We start from the raw sequence: 25,593 nt of genomic DNA on the forward strand, positions 1-25,593 counted from the left end.
GGATGGTGTTCGCTCTGTGTTGTAGCGTCCTGATGACACCCAGTTTGTGCTCCAGTGGATGATGAGAGTCAAACCTTAGATACTGATCCGTATGTTTAGGTTTACGGTACACGTCAGCTTTTAGATGTCCCCCATTACTGATGGAAATCTCACAGTCTAAGAAGGCTAACCTGCCACTTTTCATATCCTCCCTGGTGAATTTGATGTGTCGGTCCACCGAGTTAATGTGATCCATGAAATGTAGTACGTCCTGAGATTTGATTTTCACCCAGGTGTCATCCACATATCTGAACCAATGGCTTGGTGGTGTTCCAGGGTAGGATAGCAAAGCCATCTTTTCCACTTCTTCCATGTACAAATTGGCCAGATGGGTGAAACTGGGGAGCCCATGGCACACCCATGTTTCTGCCTGTAGAACTGACCCTTATGTGAAGTAGGTGGAATGAAGACACAGTTCCAAAAGCAAACACACTTGGTCGATGCTGAGAGTGGTCCTGTTGCTGAGGTTGGGGTCATCCTGTAATCTCTTACGGACTACCTCCAACGCTTCCGTGACTGTTTCAGTCATCATGCAAATTTACTGTTTATAAGATTTGGGGAAACCTGCTGTCAGCTGAGACTGAAGAAGTCACTTGGATGAGTGACGAAACGTTTCTCCCACAAAACGCTACGTCCAGATGAACAGAATCAACTTTTGGAGATTTACTTTCCTGGATGATTGAGAATGCATCAAGACGTTATTTTAATGTAATTTCCCTAACCTGACATTTAGCTATTTAGCTAAAATTAGCTTTTATATTCCTATGTAAAAGTCTATTTGTACATTTTTTATTTATTTATTTTAATACCAAATATGATATAAAAAAACGTTTTTCTGTAGACACATCTGCCTTCAGCTGGACTCATGACATCTGTTTTTGAACCATAAAATATTTCCGAATCTCGTTGTAACGCTTGTATTTTATGTTGAAAATCCCTAACGGAAACGTGAAGCCTCAGTTCGTCAAACTTACCGTCGCGGCCTGCTGCCCGACTTCCACGCTGCTGGCGGCGCGTGTGGAACACATTGGTCTCATCGTCCCGTCCGAACAAACTCTAAACTGTCAACCTAAACATATTTCCTTTGTTTTGCTTCTCCTGGATTGAAATTGGATTTGTTTCAACACTCAAAGGTTTGTTTTTGGCCACCAGATCTCATGTTTATTGGTGTTTTTTGAAGTATTTTGTGACTCAGTCTCATCTACATCTCTTGCTTCCGCGCGGCAGAACGTTCACGTGGAAACTGGGACTCGTCACAAATCCTTCAGTTATCGGTATCTGCAGTTAGCTTCAGCTGTAATCACTACAAAAAATGGCAAATATGGCAACCCTGATTCTGGAGGACGGGACGACGTTCAAAGGCCGCCAATTTGGTGCAAGCGTGTCGGTATCCGGAGAAGTTGGTACGTGTTTTATACTGTTTTAATTCACCTCAGACTCTCAGTTTATTATTGTGCATAATCCACCTGTGTATAATATAACTCAGCATGAGTTAAACATTTGCTTTGGTACATTGTGTAATCTGGATGTGTGGTTTGCCCCTTTGTGCCAAGACGCTCATGGTTCAGAGTTGTAAAGCGCCAAATCCTCCTAACGTTTCCCCCCCAGTGCCAAACTCCATTGAAAAAGAGTGGAATTTAGTGACGCCATCACAGCCATGCGCGTATAGCCCACCTCTACCTTCAGCGCCCACCTGTGTGTATTTTGGCAGGCAGATGTGACTAGGAAACTGCTTGCTGTGTCGTAATAAGCATGCCGAATTAAAGATAAGATAATAGTGATTTTGGAACAGGTCAGATTTTGACATTCGGTATGCGTGACTGCAGAGACGAGTCACGCAACGTTAAAATGATAAATACAAATTTAAGCGTATGCTGTATGGAGGACGTATACCCGGGTGGAATGCGACTGTATTCCAGCCAGGTGTTATAAAAGTTTATTACAGAAACACAAGCAGGTAGAACACAATAAAATAATCGACTATAGAGATCGAAAAACACATTTCGTTCTCAATAAACAGTCATCATATGTAGACAGTTAAAGATGCCGCATCAGTTCATGTTAATCAAATGGGAAATACTGGTAATTAATGCACTTTCTAGTCTGAGTGATCACTCAGACTACAAAAGACTCCACATTTATCTGTATTTTCCAACAGCAATGACTGAAATAATTTTAATATCAGTTAATATGGGATGTCTTAATAATGGGACTGTTTATTATGACCTACAAGAAAAAAATTGGATATCGTCTCATGAGATACAGCACTTGAGATACAAAGATATAATTGTACTAAATATGAGACAATCATAATTATGAGATAAAAAGTCATCCAAGTCCTAAACCATAAGAGTTTGATTGTTATTGAAAGTGCATCAGTGTGCATTAAAAAGAAAAGAAGAACTGAGTTTGCTAATATGATTATTCTTTGACTCTAAAGAAAAAGCCTAATTAGTATTAACTGTCTGGCAGATTTCAGCTCTTGTAGTCGATATGATGTACTCAAGAATGTTTTGTGTGTTTAGTGTTTCAGACGGGGATGGTGGGATACCCCGAGGCTCTTACTGATCCATCCTACCGCTGCCAGCTGCTGACCCTCACTTACCCTCTGGTTGGCAACTATGGTGTGCCAATGGATGAAGAGGGAGAGTTTGGGCTGAGCAAGGTAAGCGGTTATTTAAATTCCAGGTGAAAATTAATTTGCAAACTTATTAACATATTTAAAGTGGAAAGGCGAGTTAGGATTTTTCTTCTTTTCTTCTGTGGGACGGTTTTATCTGAATGAAAGAAGTCTTAACACTGATAAAACACACTGTCTTATCTGTTGTTGTCTTGTTCAGTGGTTTGAGTCATACAAGATCCACGCTGCTGCTTTGATTATTGGAGAACTGTCTGAAAGCCCCAGTCACTGGAGTTCAACCAAGTCACTGGACCAGTGGCTCAAAGAGCAAGGCATTCCTGGATTACAAGGTCAGAAACCCAGAATAAAAATGGGCATAATTTAATTGGAAAACTGCTCAGCATCTGTAATATATATTAATGCATAAAATAATCAGATGCAAGCTTTTCAGTCTGAATGCTACAAACGGTTTCCATTTTCTTCAGGTGTTGACACCCGCTGCTTGACCAAAAAGATCCGAGAGAAGGGGACCATGTTGGGGAAGCTGATAGTGGACGGGACCCCCGAGGAAAGTATTCCCTTCGATAATCCCGACAAGAGGAACCTGGTCCGAGAGGTCTCCATGAAGGTAACCCACCAGGAGTTTTGTTACAGTCCCATCGAAGCTCTGCCACCTCTCAAGTGCTAATGGAGGGCGTTATTTATGTTACTGATAAACTAGAAACTTGGAGATTTGATCTGTGGATCTAATTTTGCAAAGGTTTTTTTTAAAGCTCTAAAACATAGGAAAAGTTTAGCGCTCACACTTCAGCTCAAGTAAGAGGTTTTGAACTAAATAAATTAAAAAGCTAGATTGTCTGTAGTTGTCTCAAAGCATATTGTTTGGCAGGTAGCTTGCTGCTTGTTTTGTGCCTGTCAGATATTTAGATGTTTCCCTGTTTGGTTGTCTCCAGGAGCCAAAAGTGTTCAATCATAGCGGCAGCTTTCGTATCACAGTGGTGGACTGTGGCATCAAGTACAACCAGATCCGCTGCCTGGCTCAGAGAGGAGCCCGTGTTACTGTCGTACCCTGGGACCACCCGCTGGACACCGCCGGTCAGGAACACGCGCTATGTCGGGGATTTTTTTCAGGGGAACTCGTACCAATTTTATCAGTGGTTACATAAATGATTGTATCTCATCTTTTTCCAGATTTTGATGGTTTGTTCGTCAGTAATGGTCCCGGGGATCCCCAGCTCTGTGAGGCCACCATCAACAACGTGAGGAAGGTGGTCTGTGTGGACCAACCAAAGCCAGTTTTTGGCATCTGTCTTGGACACCAGCTGCTCTCTCTGGTCACTGGAGCCAAGACCTACAAGATGAAGTGAGTACCTCAAACTCAACACCTCCGTAAACTGAAAGATAAATTGTTAAACTTTGATTCTTAAGTGATTTTAAACTTTTACCAACGTTTACTATCAAAAAGTAATGGTGCTCCATTATAAGAAAAAATGTATTAAATTATTTTCAGTACTGTAAACTTAACATGATTACTAATTTCTTCAATTTAACACACCTCTTTCTCTTTGTAATAAATTCCAAACCCTTCCGCAGGCTTGTTAGCCAGTGCTTGCTCTGGTGTTGTTAGCTGGAGCTGAACTAAACAATAAGTGATTTAAAAGCACAAGAAAAACATATCATTCATGAGCAACAACAACAAAAAAAGATCCAGAGTGAAATTTTTGTGAAGGTGGATGGTGTGAAAACATTTTATTTAAATTTGTTTAAGTTACCTTTGCTCCATCTTTTTACTCCGGCCCCACAGCTGCACTGTTGTGAGAACAACTGGTCAGAAGCTGAATTTCATGACCGTTGGTGGAAAGGGTGAGCACATGTGAATGAAGAACTCGCTGTATGTTCTAGTGTAGATGTGGACTTGTCTTAAAGTTGTGAAATAGGACGTCATTATATTTTGCAAGCCTTCTTGGCAGGATCATTGTGTTCCTTTCGCTGACATGTCAGTCATTGCATGACTCAAGCAAGTATTAATATTGCCTTCAAACTGTTTCTAAGATTACGCAACACACATTAGCCAGCCTGAACGCACCTTTTAAAGGTTGAGCTGTAAAAAGTTGAGTGAATCGGTAGTGATGCGTTCACTGACGTCTGTCTTTTGCTGAGCCCTCGGGTCACTGAGGGCACCCTCTACTCTCTCTAGATACACAGGTTTTCACACTCTCACACTTTCTTTGTGAAATGCAGATTTTTGCTGTTCTCAGCAGTCTGGTGTCTCCCTTATGATCACTAGAGGGTTGGATTGAGCGTCGTTGTTATGAAAAAGGCTGAATAAACACGTCTGCCAAATTCTGTAGCCATATCTATTATGGGAGACTTTGCCGATGGCAGCTTTATCAGGCTGAGTCTGAAGGTCAGAGTGGGCAGCATGTGTTCTGCTGGCAACCCATCAGACAGATTACAGGTTGTTTGTGGAGATTCTTTCTGAAAGACTACAAGTGTCAAACAATCGTCCTAAAATGTGCTTTGTCTGTACCTGGATGAACAATCTAAAGGCCAAGTTAATTAAAGCTTCTGCTATAATAATGCCTCATTAGAGGGCACCCTGGTTAAGCTAAATGTATAATTATAGATTTTGTTAACCGTGGGAAATGTCTTTTTATCAATCTTTTAATTAGTGTGTTATTTTCTCTTGTTTCTCAGGTATGGTAACCGTGGACACAACCAACCGTGCATCCATAATGGGACAGAGCGCTGCTTCATCACCAGTCAGAATCACGGCTTCGCTGTCGACCCTGACACTTTGCCTAAAGACTGGGACGTGCTCTTCACAAATGCTAACGACCACACCAACGAGGGCATCGTACACAACACAAAGCCTCTGTTCAGGTAACAGTCTGTGAAAGATGGAGTCCAGTGGTGATTCACTCTAGAAGTGACTGGCTCTGGTGGCTTAAGTGCTCTGTACTGGTCGGAAAAAACCCAGTTAAATCATTTGTGATCCCTTTCATCCAGTGTTCAGTTCCACCCAGAGCACATGGCTGGTCCTACAGATCTGGTCGGCCTGTTTGATGTCTTCATTGAAACGGTGAAAGACCATAAAGAGGGCAACACTGGAAAATCTGGTATTCCAATTTAACTTTCATTTTTTATCATCTTAAATGTTGTGGTGCATATTAATTTATTTCTAAATTACTTTTGTATGTACTTTTGTAGTTTTCAGTAGTAATTGATATTTAATAGTAGTAATGTAACTATGCCTGTGAAGAAGAGAAACCCTTGTAAATCTGGCTTGTGTAACGACTAATTAGTAGCAATTTGTGTGATATTTTTCCAGTGAAGCAGCGTCTGATGGACCACCTCACTTTCACTGGTTCCCCAAAGGCTGAAGGGCACGTCAGATCCAAAAAAGTCCTCATCCTAGGCTCAGGTGGACTGTCCATCGGCCAAGCTGGAGAGTTTGATTACTCCGGCTCGCAGGTCTGTGAAACAGGAGCTTTTTGGTCTTATTTTGGGCTGTGTGTAAAGCGGAGGGTTAATTCAGGATTTAAAGAAGAACGCTTGAACGCAGACGACTTTTTTCTGTGCCTCCTGATGTTACTCTGCTCTGTTTTCCAGGCTATTAAGGCTCTGAAGGAAGAGAATATCCAGACTGTGTTGATCAATCCCAACATTGCCACTGTCCAGACCTCCAAAGATCTGGCTGACAAAGTCTACTTTCTGCCGATTACAGCAGAGTACGTCACTCAGGTATGGATTCTCTCTGTTGCAACTCTGTGACTGATGAAAGAAGAGAAACTGTGGACACGGTGAAATTTGTAGGTCAACTGTTTTTTGTTTGTTTGTTTTTTCTGATCAGTCAGTATTGACCCCAGATTGTGTTTGTCTAAAAGACTGAGGGGTCTCACATAATCACAGCCCACCAAAGAACACAGAGCAGTTCTGTACAGGTGTGTTTGTAGCTTTGGTGACTGCTGAAGGTAGTTCAGTCTTCTTTTGTGTCTGTATTGTAGGAATTGGGACAGTGGGTTGTAGGACAACCTTTATTTTTATTTCTTTACTGTTGATAAGATACACTTTTACGTGGTCCATCACTTTGTTTGGTTGAACACTTGAATGCAGCACAAGCATTTAAAAAGCAAAGGCAAAACATGAGCTTTGTGTTACAGCCCTTTAATCCACGGCTCCATGGAAGTCATCATGTAAGATAAAGGTGGTGCTGGTGGACTAAAGAGAGCTCGTTGCTCCACTCTGGTTTTTATATAGATGCAATTTAGTGACAACAGCTAGTAATTAAGTAGTAAGAGAGGAAAAATAAGAGTGCGGATTAATAATGATGATGAAAAGAAACAAGTTTGAGGACAAATATTCCCTCAGATTTTTACCTTCTTTGCCCAGGTTTATTTAATGTAGTTTATGTTATTATTTTTTATTTATTTTTAAATTTCAGTGTTCATAATACATTTCTGTAAAAATGTGCTGGCTCAAAGATATAAAAATCCCCACTCAGCTTTCTACCCGCATCCATCACACGGCAGTATAGAGTGGAAACGAAGAGGCTAAAAGAAAAAAAAAAAGATCACTTAAGCTGCTTTTAGTTCAGTTGCAGACTTCCAAATGTCTTGGACGGGATGACATTCCCAGTGTGAAATCCACAGAGTTGTTTGTCTCATTTTCATGTGTTGTGAGTGCTTCGTGTCATTATATCTTGTTGTTACAGGTGATAAAAAATGAGCGCCCGGACGGCGTCCTGCTGACTTTTGGAGGTCAGACTGCTCTGAACTGCGGTGTAGAGCTGACCAAGCTGGGCGTTCTGGAGAAGTATAAAGTGCAGGTTCTGGGAACTCCTGTTTCCTCCATTGAGATGACCGAAGACAGGAAAATCTTTGTGGAGAAAATGGAAGAGATCAATGAGCATGTAGCTCCCAGTGAAGCAGCTCTGTCGGTGGAACAGGTGAGGAGACGTGTTCGCTTATAAATTAATAGCTTCTGGATTGTTTTTTGCCCCAGTGAAGTCTAAATTTATCTGATTCACTCTGCTGTAGGCGGTGGCGGCTGCTGAGCGTCTTGGCTACCCCGTCTTGGTTCGTTCAGCATTCGCTCTCGGAGGCCTCGGCTCCGGTTTTGCCAACAACGGAGAGGAGCTGACCTCTCTGGTAACGGCGGCATTCGCTCACACCTCTCAGGTACTGGTGGACAAATCCCTGAAAGGCTGGAAGGAGATTGAGTACGAGGTGGTCCGGGACGCCTATGACAACTGTGTGACTGTGAGTAAAAGGAGACCAGAGAACAAACAGTTTATACTCACTAAAAAAAACTGAGGGCGATTTAAAGTGACTGTTGTTTCCTCTTGTTTAGGTGTGTAATATGGAGAACATCGACCCACTGGGTATCCACACTGGGGAATCCATTGTAGTGGCTCCCAGTCAGACGCTTAATGACCGCGAGTACAACATGCTGAGAAACACGGCCATTAAAGTCATCAGACATCTCGGCATCGTGGGAGAGTGTAACATCCAGTACGCTCTTAACCCCGAATCTGAACAGGTAAGCATATATGTCAAGACCTGGGTGATGAAAAGCACAAATAGGACTGTGTTCACCTGTAAAGTGGATCTGTTATGCATTTACTTATTTTAAAGCCAGTGACATGCTGTAATGAATAGTACAGAAAGTGTAGGTATATTGAAATAAACATGGGTGGTAACATGACTTTAAGTATATACAGTTTATATGGCTATAGGATGTACAGAGTGTGCAGCTGGATCTGCATATAATGTAACAGCCAGGTATGTCAACGGCTTAAATTTACTGTTTTGGCTCCAAAACAAGGAGGTAAAAGGTCTTTGCTATGTAAATTCTAGTTCAATAAGTTTTAAAAGAAAATTGTTTTAGGTATCAATGTGACCAAATTCATTTCATACAAACCAGGAATAGATTTGTATGAATAGGCTTTATGTATCAGAACAGGCCTTTAAACAGGTCTTGTGTGCATGGGGAGCTGGTATTCCTGCTCCTGGTCTAATTCCCATAATGTCTGTGATTGAATCTGTATCTTCTATGTATAATGTGTTGCAGTACTACATCATTGAGGTGAATGCCCGCCTGTCACGGAGCTCTGCTCTGGCCAGTAAAGCGACTGGTTATCCTTTGGCCTACGTAGCAGCTAAACTTGGTCTGGGGATCCCGCTGCCACAGCTCAAGTACGTCTCTCAGCTTAAGAATGGCGGATAATGAACTAACAGGGGCATCTCTGCTTTTAAAGAATGATGACATCCAACAAAGACGTTCCAGTATTCTGCCAAACTGAACATTTTTTAAAAGTGGGGTTTAAAGTATTCAAGCTTAAAATCAATTTTTGTATAGTAAACGACCAAAAAACAATTGTGATGCATAGATGCCTGTAAAGTAAGGCAGCACCAACTCGCTGCCTTCACTGCATGTGGACCTGTTGTGCTTACTCTGAATAGTCACCCCCACAGTGTCACATAGACCCAGGAAACATCTAGCTAGTCAATCATTACACTTAAAGACATCTGATCATTGAAATTCAATCATTTTTTTAGTATAAACGTGTTCACAATTTTTCATCACCAAAGAAATTTGGAACTGTTGGTGACAAGATGATATTCATCACCTGCACAGCTGGCAGTTTGATTAATTTGAAGTTATTGTTTTGACAAAACTGCTTTGAGCAGTTGCAGCATAAGCATTGTAGTTTTTTTAAATGTCTTAACTGTAAAGCACCTTTAAATTAAGTGATTCACCCGTGAAAAATATTTGCACTGCGTCTGTATTTTTGTCCAGAAACTCAGTGACAAACTCGACGACGGCAAACTTTGAGCCAAGTTTGGATTACTGTGTGGTGAAGGTGCCTCGCTGGGATCTCAGCAAGTTCCTCAGGGTTTCCACCAAGATAGGCAGCTCCATGAAGAGTGTTGGTAAGAGGCAAAAGCGAGCTTGGAACAAAAATATGTTGTAACAAATTGTAAATAGGTAGTAGATTTAGTGCTGTTAGTATTCCCAAACATTTTAAAAATACTTAGTTTGGTCTCAGTAAAGCTAACAATCATTTTTTGCACCTACTATGTTTTTTTTTTCTTTTTTTATTCTTATTTCTTTATTTTTTTCTGCACTGCTATCACAGCAGATTTCTCCATGAGGGCATTAAAGTTTTACTCTACTGCTTTATTTCACAGAGTTTGATTATAAAGTTAATCTTTACCAGTGCGGGCAGAGAAGCCAGTAAGTCAGGTGCTTATTATGGATATTGTGCTCAGTGCTTGAACCTTTGCCTCAACAGGGGAGGTGATGGCTATTGGTCGTAGCTTTGAGGAAGCCTTCCAGAAAGCTCTGAGGATGGTGGATGAGAACTGTGTTGGCTTTGACCACACCATCAAGCCTGTCTCTGAAAAGGTAACCTCCCATAGCTAAAGTCCAGGTTAAATGGTTGTACTGGTTAAAAAATGTCTTGCTACTGCACGACCTGTTCACTGCACAGTGTCAGCAAATACTTTATCCCAAGTTGAAAGATTTTTAACCATTTTCAGCCAACCATGCAATGATTTGCTTCATATTTGGTCAGAACACAACATTAGTGCTTTTGCTATGCAATGCCATCGGCTTTTAAGGATGAGTGATGGTGCAGCACATTAAAGCATGTACATCTGTTTTACTACACCTCTATTAGGATGGTGACCCTATAAATGATTGTGATAAGGACATTTTAAAAGGTCAAAACTGTATTGTTCTGTCTTAACTGGACCAGTAGATGGTGCCAGATCTCCCCTGAGCTATCTACTACTGTAATGCTTCCTGCTTCTGGGTTTTTTGACGAATGTTTCATTGCATGCTGTTAATCATGTTCTGCTACTGTGTGTGTGTGTGTGGCTGATTTATTTTTATTTATTTATTTATTTTGAGAAAATAAGCCCAAATGTCTGAGCTGATGCTCATGGCTGGCAAATAACTAGCAGCACATCACTTCACAGTTAGTATGTTGTGCTCCCTCTGCTTACCAGGAGTTGCAGACTCCTACAGATAAGCGTATCTTTGTGCTGGCGGCAGCATTCAAAGCTGGCTACACTGTGGAAAAGCTGTATGAGCTGACCAAAATCGACCGCTGGTTCCTGCACAAGATGAAGAACATCGCCGACCACGAGCTGCTGCTGGAGACCTACAATCAGGTAAGGCCGATAAGACATAACATGAAAAAACTAAGAGCTGTTCAAAATGGATTAAGATGCTGGATTAATTTCCTTCTGTCCAGGATGAGAGCTCCATGCCTCCAGAGGTGATGCTTAAGGCCAAGCAGCTGGGCTTCTCAGACAAGCAGATAGCACTGGCTGTACAGAGGTGGGTAGGAAAGGAAATAACCACTGTCTTATTTTAACTTAATGGTAACTGAGATCTCTGTGATTAGTGTATTATCAGCATGAAATGTTATTTTAGATAAAGTGCTATTAAAGAATCCAAACTTCCTTGGTTTGTCCTCTATCACTAAATCCACGTTTCCCTCTAACAGCACAGAGCTGGCCGTCAGAAAGCTGCGTCACGATTGGTCCATCCTGCCAGTGGTGAAGCAGATTGACACAGTGGCGGCTGAATGGCCGGCTTACACAAACTACCTGTACCTGACCTACCACGGCACAGAGGACGACCTGAGCTTCAACGATCAGCACGTCATGGTGATCGGCTCGGGCGTGTACCGCATCGGCAGCAGCGTGGAGTTTGATTGGTGCGCTGTTGGGTGCATCACAGAGCTCAGGAAGGTAAGGCCTACGTGAGACTTTAATACTGGATGCTCTCTTTATGACTGAGTTAATCTCTTACCTCACTGAAATTGAATCCAGGGAGCAGGAAGAACCGCCTCCATGTTCAGTTTATCGCTTTATTTCCTTTACTAAACTTTTTTTTTTTTTTAGCTTTTTACTTATTTATGAAAAAACATACAAATTTAGATCTTTTTTTTTTTTTGTCATTTATTGTGTTGCTTACATGTATTATTACACCCCAGAGCCAGTAATCCAAATGTTACTAAATAAGCATCAAACCATTTGCAGATGGGCTATAAGACCATCATGGTGAACTACAACCCCGAGACAGTCAGCACAGACTACGACATGTGCGACCGCCTCTACTTCGATGAGATCTCCTTTGAGGTAAGTTTTAGTTGATACGGGAAAGTGTGATTGTGGTTAATGTGACTTGATTCAAGTCTCACATTTTGGGTGAAAGTAGCCTCTGGGCTATTTATTGCAAGTCATCCCCTCAAACTTTCTAACACTCTAACTGTAGTAAAGGCAGTAAAGACCAGAAGTAAAATAAGAATATCATAGCTGTGTCCTTCCTTTCTGTTTAAATCAAAGTGGAAGAACAGCGATCCAGCGCAGGTGGCAAATGAGTCAGTCACATTTATAAGTATCTTCCTCGAGCTCCAGAAAGTTTATTGTTATGTTTATAATTTTACTTCATTTTCATAGTCTCTGCAGTTTAAATTATTTCATTTTAGGCATTAAGATAGTTAACTGGGATTTTAGAAGCTAATTAGCACCCTGTGGTTATATGTGCACTTCATTGGCTGAAACCTGTCTTTTCCACAACTGTTATTAATTTCCTTGTACACACATTAATCTGCAGAGTATTTCTATGCATCTTTCAGGTGGTGATGGACATCTATGAAAGGGAAAACCCAGAGGGAATGATCCTGTCTATGGGAGGCCAGCTTCCCAACAACATTGCCATGTCGTTGCACCGCCAGCAGTGCCACATCTTGGGGACTTCGCCCGAGTTCATCGACAGCGCTGAGAACCGGTTCAAGTTCTCCCGAATGCTGGACACCATCGGCATCAGCCAGCCGCAGTGGAAGGAGCTCTCAGACACTGAGGTACAGCAGACTGACGATGAGCTCGTTTTATATCACCGATGTCTCGGTCTGTAAAGTTAAAGATGTTTAACCCTCAAATGTTGCATTAATATGCTAGTAAATTATATTTACTGTTATTTACTATTGTACATATAACACTAAGAAAAATAGTTGCAAAGCCAGCGTTCGATGATGTTTACGTTTCTTCTTTGCTCTAGTCTGCTGTGAAGTTTTGCGAGACGGTCGGTTATCCCTGCCTCGTTCGCCCCTCGTATGTTCTGAGCGGAGCGGCCATGAACGTCGCCTACAGTGACAGCGACCTCGTGAAATACCTGAGTAACGCTGTAGCAGTGTCCAAGGAACACCCTGTGGTCATCTCTAAATTCATTCAGGAGGCTAAGGTAGTTAAAGACCTGATAATTACAGCAGAATTATTGATTATTATCAAGTTGAGTTGAGGCTGTACTGTTTCTAAATTTCGCAGGAGATAGACGTGGACGCTGTCGCATGTGACGGTGTAGTGATGGGCATTGCGATTTCTGAACACGTGGAGAACGCTGGAGTTCACTCTGGTGACGCCACCTTGGTGACACCGCCTCAGGACCTCAATCAGAAAACCATAGAGAGGATCATGCAGATCGTTCACGCCATCGGTCAGGAGCTGCAAGTCACTGGGCCGTTTAACCTGCAGTTAATTGCAAAGGTAAGAAGTACATGGAAATACTGTTAAATGCTGTTACTGAGGACGTGAATTGAAATTGTTACTCAATGCTGATACTTTATGTAGCTTTCTTACAGTATTTTCCAGATTCAGGTAATAAACAGAGTCAGATTTAGGGATACTAGTTTTCTTCTTCTTCTGGCATTTAAGTCTGAACGGGGAGTTGTGGTATAAAAACGTATAGTTTTGTAAAGTCGGCACAGTTGCTCAAATTAGCCAAGCATAATCGACCTTTTTAATCCCCAACCTGCTGTCAGAAATGTCCACCTATTAAAAAACACATATCTCTCTTCAGAACTATGACGCCTAAATAAAAAAACTTAGTTTATATGGTGAAAAATTATATGAGAGAATCTTGAAGAGCTGCTGCTCCTCCACATCAAAAGGAGCCAGTTGAGGTGGTTTGGGCAACTGACAAGGATGCCCCCTGGATACCTCCTGGGCGAGGTTTTCTGGGCAGACCCAGGACACGCTGGAGAGATTATATCTCTCGGCTGGCCTGGGAACGCCTTGGTGTTCCCCCGGATATGCTGGAGGAGGTGGCTGGGGAGAGGGAGGTCTGGGCTTCTCTGCTTGTGCTGCTGCCCCCGTGACCCAGCCCTGGATAAAGTGGAAGAAAATGGATGAATGAATCTTGAAAATGATTCCAGTACAGAGTAAAATGTGAGAGTGAAAATATTGCGTGTACTTAATAAAAACATTTAAATGTTTGGAGGTTATTTTCTAGTGTAACAGAAATATACAAGTGCTACATGGATTTTTTTTCAGGTGACCTCATTGTCGTACTCCTGAAGCTTTTAAAAGGCTGCTGGGGTCATTTAAAAAACAAAAAAACTATGCGTTAGAGCAGCGGTCCCCAACCTTTTTTGCGCCACGGACCGGTTTATGCCTGACAATATTTTCACGGACCGGCCTTTAAGGTGTCGCGGATAAATACAACAAAATAAAACTAGTACCGGTACGTAAAAAAAAAAAAAGATTTATTCATAACACACGTGAAAAGACCCAGGAAAACCGAGTTAACGATAAAAATGATAACAAAATAACGCTGAAAACCGATTAAAAACCCTGAAAACCATACATTTCACACCTGAGCCTCAACTCCCGCGGCCCGGTACCAAACGACTCACCGACCGGTCCGTGACCCAGGGGTTGGGGACCGCTGCGTTAGAGCGAGTACCAAGGACACCAGGAAAGCAAAGATTAATGCAGTGTTAGCTTGGTGTCAGTCTTTCATATAAGGGTTATGTTATCTTCATGCAGAGCAAGCAAACTAACAAGTTACCTCCATGAAAAATAAAAGTAAATGTGATGCTTTTGCTGTAGATTTGGGAAAACAAGCTACAGATATGTTTCTTCCTGTTTACAGCCACCACAGATGGCATTTTGTCCGTTACTTTAAGGTGTTTTACATTGTAAAGTACAGACCCTGAAAGTCCTCATTAAGTTATGAAAATTAAGCTGTGTCAATAATGCAAAGGACAGTTGTCTTTTATCAACACTGGTCAGAGCATTCATTCACCGCTGTGTTTTTTTTTTTTTTTCTCAGGATGACCAGCTCAAAGTGATCGAGTGCAATGTCCGAGTTTCTCGCTCCTTCCCCTTTGTGTCCAAGACGCTGGGAGTGGACTTGGTGGCTCTGGCTACCCAGTACATTATGGGGGAGGACGTGGAGCCAGTGGGCCTGATGAAAGGGAAAGGGATTGTGGGAGTCAAGGTAAGTAGTGTGAAAGCAATCATAAATATTTCCCTTCATGTTAAATCACTTTTGTCTTCTCATCTGACTGAGCATCACGGATTGCTTTCAACCAAATGTCCTCCAGGTCCCACAGTTTTCTTTCTCTCGGCTGGCCGGAGCTGATGTGGTGCTCGGGGTGGAGATGACCAGCACTGGAGAAGTAGCTTGTTTTGGGGAGAACCGGTACGAGGCTTACCTCAAAGCCATGCTTTCCACAGGCTTCAAGATCCCCAAGAAGAACATCCTGCTCTCCATCGGCAGCTATAAGGTACTTAAAGGTTTCGACTGACAAAAACACAACAGATAGGGATCCAGATGTGAACAGTGAGTTCAGCTCACAAGTGATGCAGCTGGTAGTACGAATGATGCATTTTAGTGGCACATTAAAGTCTAGTCACAACTGTGGGTTATGTTTGGCAGATGTTTTTGTGGCTGATCAGTCACATGGGAATAAACAGATTTTGTGCATCTGCTACATGAAGGTGCTCTTCTAACGAGAAAATGAACAATTTCAAGCAACAAACCGTGATTATTTGTTTTTGCAGCAGCTGTTGATGATTCCACCAACAGCTGATAACTGTAAATATTATCACCATGAGACCAGATGTAGTTAAACTCGATCAAAACCATCTCAGCAACACAAATGGAATAAAAATCATCGAACCACATTTTTTTCTGCAGTGTTGAAATATTATGATCTGTTTGCACTGAATATAGAAAATATAAAAACTATATTAAGGGGCGACCGTGGTTCAGGGAAGTCTAAAGATATGAATGCTGGATTAAAAAAACAGCAAATGAAACTGAATGAAAAGGCCATCGATGTCAGATAAGATGAGCTGAAATTGAAACTGTCTGTCTACCACAATAGATTTAAGAAGTTTAAAGGTGATCTGATTTTAAGGAGCATCTACAGAGTGTTCCAGTTGTGTGAAGCATAGTAATAAGATTTTTCCAGCTTTCAGTACTGATGTTATGATTTTATTGTTTATCCAAACTATTTGCATTGATTTGTGTTTGCAGAACAAGAGTGAGCTGCTGCCCACCGTGCAGGCCCTGGAGTCTTTGGGATATGACCTGTATGCCAGCATGGGCACGGCTGACTTCTACACAGAGCATGGAGTCAAGGTAAGTCTTTTAGCACAGGCTTCGTTTTTTGGAGTAACAAACTTTATTTAAATCAAAATCGACTTATTTTGCAGTGGCACATCTGTGAGTGACTCAGGAATACGGTCGTGTTTATGTGTATTTGTTTTTAAATGCTTTAATCCTGATAACCCTTTACATCTTTATCACTCCTCTTGAATTGCACATTAAACCAAAGATTCCAGATGAGCAGCACTTATACATAGATACAATGTAACTGTAAAAAATGTTTTATTTTGCTAGAAGTTTTGAAAAACAGCAGAAATGTATTTAGAAATGTCAATTTTCATAATTGTGGCAATCACTTAAGTACTTTAATAACACTCTATTTTAAGTATTAACCTATGACAGGATGAAATCAGGATAGAAACTTTAAGACTCTTTAAGATATTGTCTTTTTTTTTTATATAAATTTTATTTTCAGTTACAGCAGCATGTTAATAACAAAACTTTGAACATACAGTAGTTTGATGTTCAGTATTTACAATACCCCAAAAGATAACAGAAATAGAGAAGGAAACCAAACAAACCAAAGAAACCCCTACAAAACAACAAAAACAAACAACAACAACAAACAAATATAAAAATAAAATGTATAGGGGACATTCAGTGTACAGTTAACTGTGATAGTGATATAGAGATATGGCATCCGGTCATAAGATATTGTCTTTAAGTTTGTTTTGTCTCCTTGTACAGGTGACTGCAATCGATTGGCCGTTTGAGGAGTACGACAGCGATGAATGTGCCACCAAAGAGAAGCAGCGCAGCATCATGAACTACCTGGAGGAGAACCACTTCGATCTTGTCATTAACCTCTCCATGAGGAACAGCGGAGGTCGAAGGCTCTCCTCCTTTGTCACCAAAGGCTACAGGACCAGGCGTATGGCTATCGACTACTCTGTCCCGCTCATCATTGATATCAAGTGCACCAAGCTCTTTGTTCAGGTACGCGATCTGTTTTTTTGTTGTTGTTTGTTTTTTGTTTTGTTAGGGGTTTTTTGTGTGATATGGTTCTATGGGAACATGATTAATAAAGGGTGACTCGTTTGCAGGCTCTTCGTCAGATTGGAAGGACTCCACCAGTGAAAACTCATATTGACAGCATGGCATCCCAGACACTCGTCCGTCTGCCCGGTGAGTGGTCGTAAACAGCAACAACAACACTAAATTTATTGTAGGAATTTTGACGAGCTCTGATCGTTTTGGATAAGACAGAAATAAATGAATAGAAACCTTTTGAATCCTTTTCAGAGTTATTCCCTCTGCCTGTGGCTGCAGGTCCAGGTTGTTATCTTAGATGTTTGTTTCTGAAACAGGAATTCTTGAGTCTTTAAAGCAAAGTTGTTCAAAAACTGAGGTTCTTTAAACAGTAAATACTTCATCCTACTAAAAGCTTTACTAATTACTTGCACTAATAGTACAGCTTTTCATTTTCATTTTTCAGTTTTTTTCTAAATATTTGAACTCAAGCTACAGTAGGGCAAAAAAGTATTTAGTCAGCCACCGATTGTGCAAGTTCCCCCACTTAAAATGATGACAGAGGTCAGTAATTTGCACCAGAGGTACACTTCAACTGTGAGAGACAGAATGTGAAAAAAAAATCCATGAATTCACATGGTAGGATTTGTAAAGAATTTATTCGTAAATCAGGGTGGAAAATAAGTATTTGGTCACCTCAAACAAGGAAAATCCCTGGCTCTCACAGACCTGTAACGTCTTCTGTAAGAAGCTTTTCTGTCCCCCACTCGTTACCTGTATGAATGGCACCTGTTTGACCTCATCATCTGTATAAAAGACACCTGTCCACAGCCTCAACCAGTCAGACTCCAAACTCCGCCATGGCCAAGACCAAAGAGCTTTCGAAGGACACCAGGAAAAGAATTGTAGACCTGCACCAGACTGGGAAGAGTGAATCTACAATAGGCAAGCAGCTTGGTGTGAAAAAATCAACTGTGGGAGCAATCATCAGAAAATGGAAGACATACAAGACCACTGATAATCTCCCTCGATCTGGGGCTCCACGCAAGATCTCATCCCGTGGGGTCAAAATGATCATGAGAACGGTGAGCAAAGATCCCAGAACCACACGGGGGGACCTGGTGAATGACCTGCAGAGAGCTGGGACCAAAGTAACAAAGGTCACCATCAGTAACACACTACAACGGCAGGGAATCAAATCCCGCAGTGCCAGACGTGTTCCGCTGCTGAAGCCAGTGCATGTCCAGGCCCGTCTGAAGTTTGCCAGAGAGCACATGGATGATACAGCAGAGGATTGGGAGAATGTCATGTGGTCAGATGAAACCAAAGTAGAACTTTTTGGTATAAACTCAACTCGTCGTGTTTGGAGGAAGAAGAATACTGAGTTGCATCCCAAGAACACCATACCTACTGTGAAGCATGGGGGTGGAAACATCATGCTATGGGGCTGTTTTTCTGCCAAGGGGACAGGACGACTGATCCGTGTTAAGGACAGAATGAATGGGGCCAAGTATCGTGACATTTTGAGCCAAAACCTCCTTCCATCAGTGAGAACTTTGAAGATGAAACGAGGCTGGGTCTTCCAACATGACAATGATCCAAAACACACCGCCCGGGCAACAAAGGAGTGGCTCTGTAAGAAGCATTTGAAAGTCCTGGAGTGGCCTAGCCAGTCTCCAGACCTCAACCCCATAGAAAATCTGTGGCGGGAGTTGAAAGTCCGTGTTGCTCGGCGACAGCCCCAAAACATCACTACTCTTGAGAAGATCTGCATGGAGGAATGGGCCAAAATACCAGCTACTGTGTGTGCAAACCTGGTAAAGACCTATAGTAAACGTTTGACCTCTGTTATTGCCAACAAAGGTTATGTTACAAAGTATTGAGTTGTATTTTTGTTATTGACCAAATACTTATTTTCCACCCTGATTTACGAATAAATTCTTTACAAATCCTACCATGTGAATTCATGGATTTTTTTTTTCACATTCTGTCTCTCACAGTTGAAGTGTACCTCTGGTGCAAATTACTGACCTCTGTCATCATTTTAAGTGGGGGAACTTGCACAATCGGTGGCTGACTAAATACTTTTTTGCCCCACTGTATGTAGACAAACTAGTACAAAGATACTGGGTGAAGTATTTTGGTTTCTGATTGAATCGCAGGTCTGATCGATGTCCACGTTCACCTACGGGAGCCTGGCGCCACCCATAAGGAGGACTTCTCCTCAGGCACAGCAGCTGCTCTGGCAGGAGGAGTGACCCTGGTGTGTGCGATGCCCAACACTTCCCCCGCCATCACTGATGCTAATAATCTGGCTCTGGTGCAGAAGGTAAACCCACGTTTTTAAATTGTATTAGTTTTTTAATCTGTTGGCTGATCCTGTTTGTTAACGCAGAAATGTTTTTGTTGGCAGTGACCAGAATGGACAAGATTAGAAATGAGTACTTCAGTATTCAGTAAAATTTTAAGCGATATGACATTGACTCCTGTTATATTGTGTCACCAGTTAGCCAAAGCAGGCAGCCGCTGCGACTACGCCCTGTATGTGGGCGCTGCCACGGACAATGCTGCTGTCCTGCCGCCCATCGCCAGCCAGACCGCCGGTCTGAAGATGTACCTGAATGACACATACTCCACCCTCAAGATGGACAACGTCTCCCTGTGGATGGAGGTAGGCTGGATTTTAAGTGTTGCTGGAAGGTCATTAGAGATGCTTCAGCCCTAACCATGTGGATCTGTTTAAAGCACTTTGAGAAATGGCCCAAGCAGATGCCCATCGTGGCTCACGCTGAGAAGCAGACGGTGGCGGCGATCCTCATGGTGGCCCAGCTGTACCAGCGGCCAGTCCACATTTGTCACGTGGCCAAGAAAGAGGAGGTAAAGAGCTGTTTCTTACTGTTGTTAATTTTACGCAACTTTTACTTTATTAAACTATTTTAGTGGATTATTGAGGTATTTTACTTTTAATTAGTCTGTTTTATTATCGATTGCTTCGGCTGTTAAAGTGCATCTTATCTTAATTTTTTTGATTCTTTCCTACAGTTTTAATACTTTTTAATGGTTTTCAGATCCTGATAATCCGAGCTGCAAAGCAGAAGGGCATCCAGGTCACATGCGAGGTCGCCCCTCACCACCTGTTCCTGTGCGAGGATAATGTGGCGCAGATCGGCGACGGTCGAGCGCAGGTTCGACCCATGCTGGGAACACGCGAGGACATGGAGACACTCTGGGAAAATCTGGACATTATCGACTGCTTTGCTACAGACCACGGTCAGAGAGCATTCATTTTCTGTCACCAATCATGGAGACCGACTCGTCTTCGACCTTCCTGAACTGTACGCGTTTTGTTTTGCTAGCTCCTCACTCTGTAGACGAGAAGAACAGTGAGCGTCCTCCTCCTGGTTACCCCGGTCTGGAAACAATGCTGCCTCTGCTGCTCACCGCCGTCAGTGATGGACGTCTGACTCTGGATGATATTACCAGACGTCTTTATGACAATCCACGCAGGATCTTCAACCTGCCCGTTCAGGAAAACACCTACGTGGAGGTACACAGACAAACACAATTAAAGGGAATTCATTTTAAGGAGACATTACTTTTATGCAGTAATTAGCAGCCTATCCATACTCTGATGAAATATGTTCCTAATTATTTATCAATTACGTGTCTTTCAGGTGGACCTGGAGCAGGAGTGGGTTATTCCTCAGGCCATGCAGTTCACTAAGTCTAAGTGGACTCCTTTCGAAGGTATGAAGGTGAAAGGTAAAGTCCGCCGCGTGGTCCTGCGAGGAGAGGTGGCCTACATCGATGGCCAGGTCAGCGTTCGTGCATTTTGCTTTTGAACAAGAAAACAAAGAGAATCAATGTAGTTGATCTAATAAAGTACGTGTCCTGTCTCCTTCAGGTGCTCGTGCCTCCAGGTTACGGTGAGGATGTGAAGACTTGGCCCACTTCTTCCACCCATCCTCCAGAACCTGTCAAAGAAACTCCAATGGTAATAAAAGTGAATGCGGTAATAATGCAGCTGCCTTTCATGCTTTCTGTTGTAAGATAAAGACTCTACAATAATATTACATCACATTGGTGTTTTGGCCACCGCCATGATTATTTTTGGAGCCAAAATTGACCAGATTTATCAAGAGAGTGAAGTTCTCTGCCAACACTAACATGCTTGGTTAGCAGCCATAGCCATGAAGAACGTGCACACAGCAGCAGATATCGGCTAGTTGATGCTAAGCAAACGTAACTGAAAGAAAACACTAGAATTTCATTTAACAAATTTAATAAAAAAACTTCTTAGATGTAATTAGTTTAAAATGCTGTAATAGACACAGCAAAATCGAGAGGTTCAGTTCAGTGATTAAAGTTGGTGTTTCTTCCATGCCTGAAATGTCTGGTCGGGGGCAAACAGCAGGTATCAACTTGTTCCTTTTGAAATGTGGAGGAATAGCAGCTCCTTATTTTATTCCTAAGAAAGAGGTCTTAGACGCCACCGTTTGGAGGAAGCTCTTTTCCGGTGCTTATATCCCCGGTTTTCTTTCTTATGAGCGTAGATGACATCTAAAAAGTTCACAGAATTTGGTGAACACACAACTAACAGAGTTTAATTACAAACGTAAAACAAAAACATTTAAAGCCTGTGCTTAGAACTGTTTTGAGTGTTTCTTGAACTCCTCTATGTGGGGATTATTTCATGTGTTTCGTTTACATTAATTCTGCTCCATCAGACTCCTGAGCGTCGGCGTCCAACTCCACCCCGCGATGGAGTGCGGACTCGTGCTGCGAGCCCACGACGCATTGGTGGAGAAAGCCGCTACCTGCTGCCGCCCCGCATCCACCGTGCCTCTGATCCCGGCCTGCCACCAGGTATTACAGCTCCCATGATGCTTTGGAACAGCAGTTTTTTGTTTGACCTCGAGGGTTTCTCCCAATGTTTCTATCAGAGTTTCTACCAGTGTATTATCAGCCTGCCTGGCCTTTGCACAGGGGATTTTTAAAGCCTTCTTTAGGCAAAAGGTATCAATAAGTTAGAAAGGGGGGTTAAAAAATGAAGCAGATGTTATCTTATCATATCATTTCACATGTTCAGCTGGTATGTCCATTAATCAAGTATGTCAAAACTGTTCATTGCTGTATAAAGACAAGTTTAATTAAAGTTGTTTGATGTTGTCCTGCTGATTCTCAGTGAAACGCCTTTGCTGTGTTCCAGTCATTGATACACTGCGACTCTTATCCCCACAGAGATGGTCATGCTCCCACCAGCCGCTGCTGTTGACGGGTACAGCCATCCTCCCCCACTGTCCAGGCTGCTGTCCCCACAGTCTGGGTCAGGACAGGTGCCTCCTGGTCAGGTGTCACACCTGCAGATGTCTCCTCTGCTTCACCCACTGGTGGGACAGCACATCTTGTCTGTCAGACAGTTCAGCAAGGAGCAGGTACGCCGAAGAAGTTAACACACACTCTGGAAATGCTGACAGGTTTAAAACAAGATCTCGGGTCTGAACAAAAGCTTATTTTTGTGTCTTTCGTTTGTTTCAGATCTCGCACCTGTTCAATGTTGCTCACACGTTGCGTTTGATGGTTCAGAAGGAACGAAGCCTGGAAATACTCAAGGTATCTCCTAAACGTGCCTCATGTTACTGCACTATTCACTGTTTTCAGTTATATGCTGTTACAATGGTGGATGTTCGTATCAAACATGACCAAAGTTATAGAATGATGAGGTACCTTAAAGTAATCCCTCATTCCTCATGCCTTCCTGTTCAGGGTAAAGTAATGGCCTCCATGTTCTATGAGGTCAGCACTCGCACCAGCAGTTCCTTCGCAGCGGCCATGCAGCGTTTGGGCGGCTCCGTCGTCCATTTCAGCGAGGCCACTTCCTCCTCGCTGAAGGGAGAATCGCTGGCGGACTCTGTCCAGACCATGAGTGGCTACGCTGACGTCCTCGTGCTGCGTCACCCAACACCTGGAGCTGTAGAGGTGGATTTTAGATGGATACTTTTTTTTTATTAAAAGTTTTCTTTACGTAACAGAAAATAAACACTAATTGGTCATAAAAGTAACTGCAGCAGCACCCTGTTGTGTGTTTTTTGTTGCTTGTTTAGTTTGAAGATGAGTTTTTAATATCTTATGCACGTGACTCCTTCTCCTCAGAGCGCGTCCCGTCAATGCCGTAAGCCGGTGATCAATGCTGGCGACGGTGTCGGGGAGCATCCCACTCAGGCCCTGTTGGACGTCTTCACCATCAGAGAGGAGCTGGGAACGGTCAACGGCATGACGGTGAGCGACATGATTCATTTTTTTCGATGCTGTTTTATCTTGTTTTTGTTTTAATATAGGGCTGTTTTTAATTTTATGTTTTATGTGTTTTATTTATTTATTTTGCTGTTTTCTGTTATTCTATTGTTTTAACTTATTTTCTGTACAGCACTTTGTTCCTGTGCTGGGTATTTTAAAGTGCTTTATAAATAAAATTGGATTGGATTGGAAATTGGATTTTTAATTTAATCTTCAGCCAGAATAAAACTTTACATGAAAACACGTTAAAACTGTGGCGTCTGTCAGATAACGATGGTTGGAGATCTGAAACATGGCCGAACGGTTCATTCCCTCGCCAAACTGCTGACCCAGTACCGCATCACCCTGCGTTACGTGGCTCCCAAAAACCTCCACATGCCAGCAGAGATCATCAGCTACGTGGCCTCAAAGGGCATCAAACAGGTGAGGACTAAACATGGTTACACAGCAAAGAGCAGTGTTCACAAATATGTACTAAAAACTGCTAATTTAAAAAAAAAAAATGTTTGTTTGCAGGAGGAGTTTGACAGCATCGAGGAGGCTCTGCCTGACACAGACGTCCTCTACATGACGAGGATCCAGAAGGAGAGGTTTGCATCTGCGGAGGAGTACAAAGCCGTAAGTTTCATTTCACTGACGGGTTTTATTTTGTGACACAGATACTTACATATACTCACAGCGCATCTGTAGTTAGGCCTGGTGCTTCCTGCCTCATGCTGGCCCGGTAATCGTTTTTGATATCGTTCAGTTGGTCTCATGGTGACATTTTTCCTAATCCACTATTCTGGACTGCAAACTCCACTGACTCCATCTGGTGAAGCTGGAGTTTGTCTGCATTTGGAGTTCATCTTTAGTGGAAAGCAGCTGATTTGTTCAATAATTATTTGTCTTAAGAAAACAAGAAGATATCCGAGAAAGAAGGCGTTCCCTCACCCCTCTACAGATGTAAGCGTGTGGGGAAATATGGAAGTGGAACCCTTTAGCTAAGCATTCATAGGTGCAGACATAACCATTCAGCTCAGGTCTCATGTGAATGGATGATCCCGGAGTATTTGCAGTAAAATAAGATTAGAGTATTTTTGATCTTTAACTGTGACTCTGTTGTTTCCCTCAGTGTTTTGGTCAGTTCGTCCTCACTCCTCACATCATGACTGGAGCCAAACAGAAGATGGTGGTGATGCACCCGCTGCCCAGAGTCAATGAAATCAGGTGAGACGCGCTCAGTCAAATATCTGACAACAATATCAGTTCCAGCTGTGTTGTTTAAATGTTGCTTGAGCCCTTAAATGGGCTGCAAAAATGTAACATTTTGCGTACAATGTTTAATTTCAGTACGATTTCTTTTAACTAACTTAAATTTAACACACTTAAATTTGAACTGAATTTTATTTTAAACCCACCTTACATTATTTGCTTTTGTGTTGATTAAGTGGACTAATGATCTGTTTCTCTTTGTTATTTCTCTCTCAGTGTGGAGGTGGACACAGACCCGAGGGCGGCATATTTCCGTCAGGCGGAGAATGGCATGTACATCCGAATGGCCCTGCTGGCCACCGTACTGGGCCGATAACTCAGTGTGCTGCTTCTTTGTCCTACAAACTGTCAGAGAAACAAAAATGTATCTTTTCTGAAATCTATACATTTCTCATTTCCTGCCCCCAAGGGGTGCAAGTAGGTTTAAATAGAAGTTTTAATACAGAGTCAACGTTTATAACATGCTGCTCTAACACAGAACTTTTTTTTCTCCAGTCACACAAATGTTTACTTGTTTTCTTTCCTGCTGTATTTCAAGATTCCTTTATTTTTACATGTCTTAAAACCATTAACATAATTAACATATAGAACCAGAATCTGTCTTGTTTGAAATGGTTAAGAGATGATCAGTGTTTGTGCATCGATGAGCCAAATCGAGGAGCAAAGGGAAGAAATAGGAAGTGGGTGCTACTATCGATGTCTTTTTATTTATTTATATATATATATATATATATATATATATATATATATATATATATATAAAATTTGCAGCTGCTGCATCTGATTAATGATGTTTAAAGGGACCAATGAGGATGTCAAAGGGGATAAATCCTGAATGTGCACATTTTTACATTTAGACCGATTTACTGGACCAGCTTCATCAGATGTTTGTTTGGGTTGGCACAGTTCTCCGAAAACCAGCAATGGTGGTTCACGCCTCA

At 42.1% G+C, this 25,593-nt stretch overlaps 1 protein-coding gene across 3 annotated transcripts; it reads left to right on the forward strand.

The window, feature by feature from the left end:
- The first annotated feature begins 998 nt into the window (after window positions 1-998).
- cad (carbamoyl-phosphate synthetase 2, aspartate transcarbamylase, and dihydroorotase) lies at window positions 999-25,535 on the forward strand. Of its 3 annotated transcripts, XM_085133025.1 has the most exons (45): window positions 999-1,172; window positions 1,267-1,442; window positions 2,565-2,704; window positions 2,880-3,009; window positions 3,145-3,287; window positions 3,613-3,754; window positions 3,851-4,022; window positions 5,357-5,542; window positions 5,669-5,778; window positions 5,991-6,133; window positions 6,272-6,403; window positions 7,374-7,607; window positions 7,699-7,920; window positions 8,012-8,200; window positions 8,732-8,856; window positions 9,461-9,594; window positions 9,957-10,069; window positions 10,675-10,839; window positions 10,923-11,008; window positions 11,178-11,424; window positions 11,716-11,814; window positions 12,315-12,539; window positions 12,737-12,919; window positions 13,003-13,221; window positions 14,789-14,956; window positions 15,063-15,245; window positions 16,001-16,105; window positions 16,820-17,068; window positions 17,176-17,257; window positions 19,264-19,430; window positions 19,608-19,772; window positions 19,847-19,978; window positions 20,170-20,371; window positions 20,458-20,648; window positions 20,776-20,916; window positions 21,006-21,095; window positions 21,829-21,967; window positions 22,343-22,536; window positions 22,640-22,714; window positions 22,868-23,080; window positions 23,255-23,380; window positions 23,666-23,821; window positions 23,915-24,016; window positions 24,513-24,607; window positions 24,869-25,535. In XM_085133025.1, exons 2-45 carry the CDS (start codon window positions 1,352-1,354, stop codon window positions 24,966-24,968), a joined length of 6,705 nt encoding a protein of 2,234 aa, XP_084989151.1. In that variant the 5' UTR covers window positions 999-1,172; window positions 1,267-1,351; the 3' UTR covers window positions 24,969-25,535. The 3 variants fall into 3 exon arrangements, with proteins under 3 accessions (XP_084989151.1, XP_084989153.1, XP_084989152.1); XM_085133027.1 differs by lacking the exons at window positions 999-1,172; window positions 1,267-1,442; window positions 2,565-2,704; ... (2 more) ...; window positions 3,613-3,754; window positions 3,851-4,022 and adding an exon at window positions 4,311-4,522; XM_085133026.1 differs by lacking the exons at window positions 999-1,172; window positions 1,267-1,442; window positions 2,565-2,704; ... (2 more) ...; window positions 3,613-3,754; window positions 3,851-4,022 and adding an exon at window positions 4,531-4,864.
- Window positions 25,536-25,593: the final 58 nt, after the last annotated feature.

This window comes from Neolamprologus multifasciatus, chromosome 15 (genome assembly GCF_963576455.1).
Source record: "Neolamprologus multifasciatus chromosome 15, fNeoMul1.2, whole genome shotgun sequence".
In the NCBI taxonomy this organism is placed as follows: Eukaryota; Metazoa; Chordata; class Actinopteri; order Cichliformes; family Cichlidae; genus Neolamprologus; species Neolamprologus multifasciatus.